The 12329-nt window shown below is 38.8% G+C and overlaps 1 protein-coding gene across 10 annotated transcripts in view; it reads right to left on the bottom strand.

Annotated features, from left to right (window-relative positions):
• Positions 1 to 6683, bottom strand: part of Braf (B-Raf proto-oncogene, serine/threonine kinase) — a 176158-nt gene extending 169475 nt beyond the window's left edge. For 2 of the 10 annotated variants that reach the window (XM_074061867.1, XM_074061939.1), the window contains exon 1: positions 6518 to 6683. In XM_074061867.1, the coding sequence (XP_073917968.1) occupies positions 6518 to 6637 (120 nt within the window). In that variant the 5' untranslated portion in view covers positions 6638 to 6683. The remainder of the gene's footprint in view (positions 1 to 6517) is intronic. The other 8 variants (XM_074061900.1, XM_074061932.1, XM_074061882.1 and 5 more) reach the window with 5 other exon arrangements.
• Between the last annotated feature and the right edge of the window lie 5646 nt (positions 6684 to 12329).

Here is a 12329-nt window from a genome sequence, read left to right as displayed (position 1 = left end):
CATTTTTAAGTGGTTAAAAAATTAAGACTTATGACACAAGAAAAATGTATAAAACTCAAAACTCTGTGTCCATTAAAAGATTTTACTGGAACACAAACTAATTTATTTACATATTGTCCACTAGCTGCTTTTGAGCCACAACAGCATTGCTGATTGCTTGTGTTCATAATGCCTAAAATAGTTATCATTCTAACTCTTTATAGAAAACTGTTGACCCTGCCTTAAACACAAATTTTTGAGATTTTCTACACATTGTAACAATTGAGAAAATTCATACCAGCACAAACCTCTCCTCAATATAGTTAAGTCTAAAATTTTTATAGCCATAAATTCCTTTTTTTTTCCAAGAAAACACATAAAGCAAACAAATGAAGAACTTCAATAATTAAAAGTGTAGAGATACTAACAAAGTCTTGGGGTAACCTCTAAACAAAGCCCTAAGATCAGCAGGATAGCAGTTCAAGGCCAGGCCAGGCAAAGACCTGGACTGACAAGAAGGTCCTCATCTTGACATATAAGTAGCCCATAGTGGTGTTATATCTATAATCCCAGCTACATGGAAGGCATAGGTAGGAGGATCAAAGCAGAAACCCTCTTTGAAAAATAACTAAAGCAACAAAAAGGCCAGGCATAGCTCAAGTAGTAAATAAAGTACCTGCCTGGCAACTGCAAGGCTCTGAGTATAAACCTCAGTACTGCTAAAAGATAGAAAAGAAAAAAAGAAAGGTCTTTGAAATCCCAGGACAGTACTTTCCAACTGCCTATTGTACCCAACTTGGTTGTCAGTCTAGTAAAATAATTTTGACAAGCATTTAAAAAAAGAGAATTGAATGGTAGAGAAAATCAATATCTCATATTTAATAGGATTATATTCATTAATTCTTTCACTAAATATCTGAATACCTATCTATGTGCCAGGTACTGTTATAGAAGATAAGGGTAAAGCAAATATAGAAAACAGATAAAAACTACATATACATTATACATATATATTGGGACAATCTAAAATGTTTATTTCCATGCTGGAGGTGTGGCCCAAAGTGATAGAGCACCTGCCTAGCAAGCATGAGGCCCTGAGTTCAAAACCCAGTACCGCCAAAAAAGGATAAATAAAACATTTCTTACAATGGTGCAGTGTTTTTAAAAATTGTACCAGAGCTCTGGAGTAATCTGAAAATCATCATCTTATGGTGCATTTGTCCCCAAAGTCCTATCAATAACTATAGCTACATAGAAGGAAAATGATGCTTCATTTGATGTTACTAAGTTTTCAGACTATATAAAGTTAATTGAGATCAAAATAATTTTTTATATTCTGTATCAAGGGCATTTCCAGGGCCCAGATAGGAATATAAAGTTCCTGGGCATCAATTTCTCTCTACATGCATAGTTTTGATATAAGAAGGAAGAAAAATAACAGTGTTTTTTAAGCCCAAGAGAAAACATGGAAACCAAAATAATCTCAGAGCGTAGAGGGGAGAAAAAAAAATAATTGCTTAATGTTAGGGTGGAGGCTGTATTAAGAGTTCTTCTGACTGCCATGCTCATTAAGTATGACGATAAATTAGGTTAGTAGCCACAAGAAACTGAAAAATAAAAACTACCTCCTAGAAATGCCAATTCATCCATGAACTATTTAAGGAAGGAATGGAACAAATGAGGCTGTATTTTTTTGTGATGCTGACATGAAGTCAGGCATTACACTATGATTAAGAATGCACTATTTAACCTTAAAAAACAGGAAAGATCCCAAACAGGGGGTTCTATTTTTGAATTCTGAATTTCTATAATTATTTCTAATTCTGATTTTACAGTATAACCAATGCAGGTAAAATAGACAAAGAGAAAAAGTAAAGGATTTCAAATAATTTAACTTCTGAGGAAAATAAAATCTAGGAAGAGCTATCGACCAAAAAATAAGGCTTACCTTAATGACAATTTAAGTCAGAAAAACAGGAATATACAAGATTTCATAAACCAAAGGGATTATTAAAAGAAGTTTAGTATGCACTCAAATTAATATTAAGGTGCCAAAGAAACAAAACCTACCTCCACGACTATAAAGATAAAACCAATTTTGTAATTGGAGAAAAAAAGAAAAAGGAACAACACTAAGTAGTTGCCCAAGTCATAGGACTTGGTAGGTAAAGTCTTAGAAAATACCAAAAACAATTCAGGTACATTGAGTTTCTTCCCCATCACTCAAAGAACATAGGTTTCCAGCTGCTATTAGCCTGATCTGCTTCCTATTCATTCTAATCAGGAAAGCAGGGGACAAAAAAAACAAGTCAGACTGCTCTAGTCTGTTAACCTAATACAATTTTTCTGGCCTAGTGTACAAATTAAATCAAATCTGTGATTACATTCACTACATTCAAGAATTCAACTACCCAGTCCAACATTCCTTTCTGGTCTGTTTACTGACAATCAATTGCCAGCATATATAAGTGGCCAATAGCAGATAACCTTCTAAATAAAAGGATGAATGGATGACTAAAGGAAGGAGCTTATTGAGTTGAAAGAAAAAGGTACAAAAAGAGAACACAGAAATACCAAACAGCTACCTTACAGATTTGTTCAAAGGAAACCTTTGACTATATCTAAACAAGTATTAACAGTGATAGCCAGAACTGCATGCACCTACCTACCTTAGTAGGAATACCACTTTTCAGGGGTATGATGCAATCCAACCTGGCATGATTCACATAGATGTATTTTAATACAGTGGGCCTTATTAGAAGGGAGATTCCATCCCAGAATATTCCTACTCAATGTATTATTACAGTTACACAGCTTAACCAAGATTGGTGATAAGAGATCATGAAAACAGAAAATAATACAACTGTAACTGTAATGCAATTGTAAGAAGCGCTTTTCTCCAAAAACACAGCACAGAAGAATAGGTAGTAAATATCACACCCTGGTATCACATTTCTTTTTTCAGATAAATGTATTTATTACATCATATGGTCATATTGTACCATCATACCATATGGCTATAGAAAATGACATCAAGGAAATATAAATGGTCAGAACTGAATGTTTAATGCCAAAAGTATAAGCATATTCATTAATTAACATTTCCCAAGTTCCTGAACATTCGATTTTGAGCATCTACAAAGTAATACAAATAAAGAACATGAAATTTGTTCAAGCCCCAATATAAATACTAAAATGTACATTTTATGTCCAAGACATTTGATAAGGATAAAAAGATTTAAAATAACCTAATATTAAAAAAAAAAAGATCAGTTAATCAAACTTTATATGCTACATTAAAAGTTTTACAATATTGCTAAGTTAAAAAAATTCTAAAACCACATACTGCATATTATACAAGCATAAAAAAGTAGAAGCACTACAGAAAGAGTACATGGAATAATTTATACCAATATTTCTTGGTTTTAAGATTATACATGATTTTACTTTTTTGTACTTCAATTTTTTCTAAATTTTTGATAATGAACATGCTTTCCTCTGTAATTACTTTTTTTAATAGCACAGCTAAAATTTCCCTGGCAAACTTTTTCTTAAAGCTGGTATTTTACTGTCCGTGAAGCTATTTAGATAGGCACTAGTGGCTCACACCTGTAATACTAAACTACTTGGGAGGCAGAGATCAGGACAATCACAGTTTGAAGCCAGCCAGGATAATAGTTTGAGAGAACCTATCTCGAAAATATCCAACCAAAAAGGGCTGGTGGAGTAGCTTAAGTGGTACAGCTCCTGCCTAACAAGCATGAGGCCCTGAATTCAAACTCCATTACCACACACAAAAAAAAAATTTAGAATAACATGGTCATTATACTCAAGCACAATTTCTCATTTATTTCCATGTACTTGACAATGTACATGGTGCATATAAAGACAGTTCAATTAAAAGACCACGGTACAATTTCAGTTTCCTCTGAATTAATATCTACTTCAAACTTAAAATTATTTCTTGGAGGAACTTACTGTGTCACTTGTAATACTTATATCTATATCCAAAAGAGATCCACATGTATCATTTATACCAACCTCCAGTCAAATACAATTATCAGCTCTTATAGAGAAGAAAAACTATCAGTAAACATTAAAACCTGGTTGAAGGAGTCAGTGGGAAACACTTGTCTTAACTAAATAAAATTAGTTAAGAGTACTCTTACAGTTTCAGGAGATACAAACTGTTGGCAATAATGGCGCTGATAGGTTTCAGTTCTTACTGCACCCTTAAGCTTCTGTTTTCCCAAACATGCTTCCCAATTACTGACAATTTAAACTTAACTTCATGTAGTCTAGAGATTCTCAAGCACCAGTATTGGGAATTACCCAGGAAGTCTATCAAGCACAGAAAACCATGGCCCTGAAGCTCACCTACTGAATCAGAATCTTCAGGGGGTAGCGCTCCTACAATCTGGCCCTTTTCAGTAAGACAGTACATCTACTCAAAAAAGCTTTCTGTACAGAATTGCAAACTGTCTGGAACAAAGTTCTCAACTTAAACAATGTCATACATAGAGAATTACAGTTTCAAAACCCCTATCCTTTAATTTATCCATCTTCTTAACCCTTTACTTATCCATGCTACTCCACAGTAGTCCTCAAACACAGTATGATTCAAGAAAACCACACTTATAACTGCAGAGTAAAGCAAGGCCCAGAGGCACCTGTGCTAGTAAGAAGACAAAGGCAATATCCGATTCTTGGAGAAAATAGACAGCAGATGTGACCCCTAACATTTATCCATTAAAAACAATGTATCCTAAAAATAAATTTCCATGTCAACAGAACAAAGCTGTTTATAAATAAGAAGGAATGTGGAGGTGTGGGGGAAGACAAGAGGAAGCTTCAGCAAGTTAAATACCGAAAGCCAGGAAACAAGGCAGAATGAATGGTAACTGGGGACAAGGGAACAGGCTAAACTAGGAAATGAAGGCAGGAGCTTTATCCTTGGCATAAATGAATAGATTTTAGTAGAAACTGATCTGAGCAGAAATGCAAACTGGAAAGTAAGTTAATCAACAAGAAAGACTGAGAAGTTTAGATCAAATGACGGTACAGAACACTTTTTAAGCATTGATAAGACGGTGGGGAACACATACTGAATAGAGCAAGTACACTGGTTGAATTTCCAAACTAAAGATGATGAAGCAGGAAAAAGAAACTTGCACAGAAAGAAGAAACAGTGAGGCGCTATGAGAATTAGGAAACAAGATGTAAGAAGCAGGAAGAAAAAAAGAGAACTTTGAGCATAGTCAAGGGAATAAGTCACACTATCTAATCAGCAACTGTAAAGCACAACTATACCATATATTACATTGTAAAAGTATAAGAGTAGTATTTTATGTAATAGGATACCAAATAATAAATGTAGACAATTTTAGGTGATTCAAAAAAAAATGTAGATTGACAGTGACAAGAAGCTGAATAATGCAAAGATGGCCTGAAAGAAGCCCCGTACTAGGAGAGGGAAAAAAATGAAAGGGAAGAAAATAGGATGACAAGGAGGGCAACGCAAATCATTCTATTAAAAAAAAAAAGGGGGGGGGGGGACAGGAAAAAACAGAGATGTGAGGACAAGTTAAAAAGTGCCAGTAGTGCAAGGGTGCAAAAAGCCAAGTGAAACCTGATGGAATCTTGACAGCTTCAGGGTTCAGAAAGTGAGTAGCTCCAGAGTGGCCAGAGGATTTGTGAAGATAACAAAAGATAACGATGTTAGGGAACGGTGGAATGAAGAGGGCCTCAACAGGACTAGGATAAGACAAGTGCAAAAACGCTCTTCTGGCAAAGCTGAGGCTAGAAGGCAGGCAGGTCCGCCAACCCGCAAACCAGCCGGGCTGCGGATGAGGACCGAATGGGGTTACCAGTCGGCTCTAGCAAACAAGAACCAAGGACCAGAGACCGGGATGCAAAAACGCAGCGGAAACAGCAATCTGGGGTTGCGAAAGTAAAGACTAAATGAAAACCTTCCACAGGGCAAAACAGGTGAAGAGAAATCCTCAAACAAGCAGAAAAGTGGGAGGGGGACAGCGGCCCGAAGGGGAGGGGAATGATGCGCCCCGTCATCTCCACGACCAGGTAGTAATTACACACCGCAGGGGACACGGGCTGGGGTCCCGGCCCGGGTCACTACCCTGCACATCCACCACCTCGACAGCGCCGCTGGTCACCCCTCATCCCAAATAACGAAACATCTAAGGGATGCAGAGCTGGATACCTCAGCCAGGAATGACCTTCTCCAGCCAACCCCGAGTTTCGCCCCCTACTGCTCGCCGCCTGCTCAACCACTGCTGCCCCAATCCCACATCTGGGGTGGGGGCCAGGGAACCCCCCCGGGCTATTGTGTGTGTTTACGTAGCGGGGAGCCGCATGACGGAGAGGGACACGCGGGCGATGCCCATCTCTCACCCCGGCGGAGCCGATGGGAGAAGGTGGCCGAGGGTACCCAAGCCCCCTCCGCCGCCTCGGTCCCCCAAATAAACACCAGCCAGCCGAGCCCAGAGACCGTAGGAGTGGGGGTGACGCCCGCACTCACCTCCTCCGGAATGGCAGGGTCCGCAGCCGAAGAGGCCGCGGCGCCGGCCTCGGGCTCCATGTCCCCGTTGAACAGAACCTGGCCCTGCTCCGCGCCGCCGCCGCCGCTCAGCGCCGCCATCTTATAACCGAAAGCCGGGCCCAAGCGGCCGCTGCTGGGCGGGGAGGGGGAAGGGAGGCGGAGGACGGGGGGAGGCGGGGGCGGAGGAGCGGGAGGGGCGGCCGGGAGGCGCCGCAGGCAGGAGGGCGTCTAGGCCACCTCAGGTGCCCGCCGGCGGCCCCGGGCACAGCCTGAGCCTGAGGGGATTGGGGGAAAGGACCCGGGGCGGGGGTGGGGGGTGGGAGTGGGGGGGTGAGGAACTGGCGAAGGGGGCGGAGACGACGAGAAGTCGCCGCGGCAACGGCGTCACCTGCGTGTCACGGTCGTGACGTCACCGAGTGCGTGACGTCATCGGAGGAGCGCCCTCACGCCGTTGTCAAGGGTGGTTCCTTCCCCTGCAACAACCCTCGCGCTCACACGTTTGCCCGCCCCCCCCCCCGTTTCCATGGTTCCCATTTCCTACTTTTTTCGTCTCCTCGGTCCTCGGCCTGTTTTGTAATGTGGGATTTACTAGAGGAGCAGGGGTGGTGTTCCAGAAGTTGAAATCCTAGAGCGAGGAAGGCGGGGAAGCCCATACTCCTTGTTATTTCCATTGCAGCGAACGTCTGGGTGTCGTAAAAATAAGACTTAAAACCCCATCGTTGGAACATTCAAGCCCAATTTAATAGAAATATATTTTGGAACAGCTAAATTGTCAGAATGGTGCTTGTACCCTTCCTTAAAGGACTTGACCTGTTAGAGTGCGTGTAAGTGGAAGTCTGAAAGCTTTTTTTTTCATCCTGGAGGGAAAAAATATGTTTTCTTTTAGTGTGTTGTTCTTCTTCTAGATTCATTCACTTAATAAATGTCAAGCGGGCGCTTTCCATGCGCTAGGGCCTCTGCAAAGCACATAGCATTCTAGACACTTCAAGCATCAAAACCAATCGTTTTTATTTTGAAAAAAATCATCTAAAATGTTGTATATACTCTGTGCCTTTCGTGAGCAGAATAGTCCAAGGTATTTTCTGTACAAAATAGTCATGAAAACAATTAGGTGAGGAGAGGTAAATTTTCTGTGACAAGACGAATTCATTGTTAAAAAATGCATTTAATCTAAAAGGGGGAAATCTTTAAGGAAGAAAGAAGCAGGGATGAAAAACAAACAAGTTATTGCTGATGTGCGATTAATCACCAAAGTAACCTAAACGCGAAGTCATGAAAGCTTGAGTGGGCTTCACCTTTTTTCATGTGCTTCCTATGGGGGGAATGAATTTAGAATATTCAAGAGATAGGAAGCTGTCCTACTAACTTCTGAAACGGGATGTCTCCCTATTTTATGGGGTTACCATGAGCCTGGAGCTGATACTGCTCTCAGGGTAAGAGGTATGTGTGTAGATGCTTGATGAGTCAGTTCCTATGCACTGAAAAATACCACCAATCAAATGAGTAGCCTATGCTTTGTCAACTTCATTGTACATTCTCTTCCAAGGAGGAACGTTTCCTTGAGGAGCTAAATTTAATTCAGAAGGTGGTTTGGCAAATACAGAGTAAATGAAGATGACCATAGGGGCGTAATTCAGCTATGCTAGTCTGAAGCACCCTTCTTTACCATCAGGACATACTTCCAAGCAGACTAAAGTAGTGTCACCAGCCAGGCAGGGTTCCTTCCTGCTTGCCTCTGTCATAAACACAACGGGCAGGGGTTTTTTTGTTTGTAGTCTCTTAACTGTCCTGTCAGTTTTTTAAATTAGCACTTAAAAATATTTTGTCATTATAATACTTCCTAATAACATTAAAAGTTCCAATATTTTTTATCCCTTTTTAAAGGATCGCTTTATTTATTAGCATCAATCTACATATCAATCACATCTTACATGATTATTTCTCCACAGGATGACTGCTCTTGTCCATTTAATATTGATTCTTGTTGCGTTCCATTCATTCCACATTTTACGACATGTCTTCAAATCCTGGATATATCCAATTTCCTTAGGCCTCTTCAAAGTCCTACAGTCTCCAGAAGAGAGACAACAGAAGAAGCTTAAACTTTGGAGTCCAAAGATCAGAATTTTAGTGTCAGCATGTCAACATCTTGACTATATAATCTCAAAACAGGTAAATTTAAATTTGTTTGTTACTTTGCTTTGTTTTTTAATCTATAAAATAAGAGTGATAATAATGTCAACCCAGTCTACCTATTATTGTAAGGATCAAACATCATAGTTTTGCCCTCTGCAAAGTGTAAAATACCCTGTCAGAATTCAGATAAGGCATAGCAAAGATGGCTTATCTGTCCTCTCTGTCTTCTGGGCCTCAGCTGAGGAAGACTCAATGCCTGGGCAACCCCAAGGTTAAGATTGGAATACTCTGGAGGCATATTTAGTATTGTGGCTGATGGCTGAAACAGGGACCTCAGCTAGAATAACCTAAACATACTTTCTTTATGGCCTGAGCTTCCTTCTAGCATGGCTGCCTCAGGGTGGTTGGACATTTCACAAGGCAGCTAAGAGCTGTATCACATTTTATGGTCTAGCTTCCAAAGTCACACAGCATGATGTCTGCTGCATTTTATTGAATATAGGTAAGTTACTAACTCTGGCTGAAATTCAAGGACAGGGCATGTAATACCACCTTTCAATGAAAAATATGCCAAAGAATTTTCTCAGACATGTTTTAAAATCACCACAGGTCTGCTCCCAAGGAGATTTCATACCCAAATTATCTCCCCTTGTTACAGAGAATCACGAAAATGTGTCTCAGTACAGTAATGAGCAAGCCTTTACCTTTTTTGTTAGCTTCTGAGGCCTCCACTGTATGCAAAAGTAGACATAGGTCCTTTGTCATTGGACACAGCCTGTCTCCTCCTGGGTAATTCCCCAGTATTCCATGGATAGTGTTGACATGCTGACACCTTCTACCCCAGTGTTTTTCAAGCCTATAATGAGCCAAGCCAGATTGTAGTCTGAACAGAAACCAAAAAATACAGCTCCCTTTTGTGTTGTAGTGTGCTGTATTATCTTGCATTATAAAGTCTTGTGGGCATTTTAGTCAATAAATTATAAACAGTATGTTAGCTTTTGGCAAAAAAAAATAATAATAATAAGGGGAAACTATAGTCTTAAAACACTTTCAACCCCCGCATCTGTGGGTTTGCTTTCTGTGGTTTCAGTTACCTGTAGCCATTCATGGTTTGAAAACATTAAATGAAAAATTTCAGAAATAAACAATTCATGACTTTTAAAGTGCATGTCACTGAGTAGAGGGATGACATCTTGTACTGTCTCACTCCATATCTCCTGGAATGTGATTCATCCCTTTGTCTGGCCTATCCACACTGTATAGGCATACCTGCCTGTTAGTTACTCTAGCAGCAGTCTCAGTTACCAGATCAACTGTCATAGAACTGTAACGCTTGTGTTCAAGTAACCCTTATTTTACTTAACAATGGTCACAAAGTGCAAGAATAATGAGGCTGGCAAACTAATTGCAGTATGTTGTTATAATTGCTTTATTTTATTATTAGTTATTATTCATCTCTTACTTTGCCTAACTTGTGAATTAAATTTTATTGTCATAGGTATATGTATGTATGTATAGGAAAAAACACAGAATCTATACAGTTCAGTACTATCTGTGGTTTCAGGCACCACTGGGAGTCTTGAAATTACTGTGTGTGTGTGTGTGTTTGAGTGTGTGTAGCTGAAGGGGTAGAGTAGAAGTAAGACTTATATGAGAATGTCTTTTAATATAGTTTAAATTTATGAAACATGTAAATAAATGACAAAGTAAAATCTAAATAAATGAATTTAATTGTATATCAAATGAATAACATAATTTTACAGAGAAGATGTTTAATTCAAATATCTTTTGAATATAGTTACTGACTATAGGTTTACACTGTCAAATTAGCTAAACTGCAACTATCTCTGAGAATTCCGTTCTGTCATGTAAGATCTACTCCACCATTCCTTAAACATATCCCATGGTAGCCAGAGCAAACTTCCTTCATCAATGCTGTAAGAAGTGCATTCATGAGGGTAACTGTGTTAGCTCTCCTGTAGAAGCTGGAAATGATGATAATTGCTACCATTTTGATGGGATGCATGTCTAATTCTGTGGACATCCACTTACCCTTCAGGACCCTTCATCATGGCAGCTGGGGTGGGAGTCCAGGGCAGTGAGAGTCTAACTTGTTGCAGTCCTTTCTTAGGAGTTCCATCTCAGCTCACAGGTTTCACTTTTGCTTGCTTCTCCCATTTCACCTCCATCTTTCCTTCCTCTCTATTTGTTCTGAGGATTTTAGATTCCAGCAACAGATATAAAACACTAGCCTCACATGATCTATTCAATCATTTCCATAAGATCAAGTCCCTGTAATAAATCCCTTATCATTAATATTTCCTAGTCCTTCCTCTTCCAACTGAATACTGACCAGAATATGTTATAAATATAAAACAAACTACAAATAAATCTTTAACATTATTTAGAAGGTTTGTAATTGGTACTGGTATTGGTTTTGCAATTCTGAACAATTTTGTATTTGTTATGGGATAGCAGTTCTTACTGTGGGAAAAGTAAGAAACGTATGTTCCATTATGAAACAGTGGAAAGACAAGCAATAATTTTGATAATGGATTAAAATGGATTTTTTTCAAAATCCATAAGTCCATAGTCATGAGAGAGAGGCAGACAAACAAACATTGAGAGAGACATTGAAAGAGGTTGAAAGTAAATCTTCTCTTCAAAGAAGAATGCTAGATAGTTATATATGGAGAAACAGTGATAGATTTTTAGAAGTCACCATTTTACAATGACCAGTGTAATAATTATTCCAGGTCAGACCCATCAATAGTTGCTAAAATTATTATTCAGTGAAAAACACTTGGGGAACAGGACCGTTGTATGGTTTTATAATATCATCAAGTAAACCTCTTATTAATTACAAAGAGAGAAGTGTACCTTTCGTGGCAGTCCCCACATTAAGCAAGCTATCAAACTCACCAATAGGAGTACAATTCTACATTATGTAAGTCCTCGTGTCATGCGTTAACTCCATGGTATTTGAGTCAAAAATAGTTTAACCGGAGTGTAATCCTAGGAAATAATCAAATCTAGAACATCAGACATTCTACAAGACAAATCTTCAATCTTGTACGAAAATAAAGTCACGAGTAAGTGACTATTCTAGATTAAAAGAGATTAAAGAGATGTAAAAACCAAATATAATTCATGAAACTTATCTGAATTCTGGGTAAGATACTGTAAGATAGTTTTTGTACTATATATTTTTTAAAATCAGGGAAATTTAAATATGGACTGTAGATCAAGTGATATTTGTGAGTTAGGGTTAAATTAATGTTAGTATCCTTATTTTATGAGACAAGTGCTCATGTTTAGGGATGGACTGTCATTATGTCTTCAACTCAAAATGGTTCTGGAAAAATGGAGATAAAATGATACTACGAGTGGGGGACAGTAAAAGAAAGAAGTTAAGAAGGTGAATGTGGTTGATATACTCTATACAAAAATGAATATAGGACTTTTAAACTGGTTGAAACCACCATAAGAAAGGGACAAAGGTAGATAGAAGAAAAATACAGGAGATGAACCAAATCGGGCTGTATTACATATAAACATGGAAGTGTCACAAGGAAACTCCTTATGTAGCTATCTTAAACAAACAAAAAATGTCATTTTTTTCTTCTTCTTTTCTTATACAAAATCAGAGAAAGGC

This window comes from Castor canadensis, chromosome 2 (genome assembly GCF_047511655.1).
Source record: "Castor canadensis chromosome 2, mCasCan1.hap1v2, whole genome shotgun sequence".
Lineage (NCBI taxonomy): Eukaryota > Metazoa > Chordata > Mammalia > Rodentia > Castoridae > Castor > Castor canadensis.
Note: the sequence above shows the minus strand (reverse complement) of the source record. Positions and strands in the feature narration are given on the sequence as shown.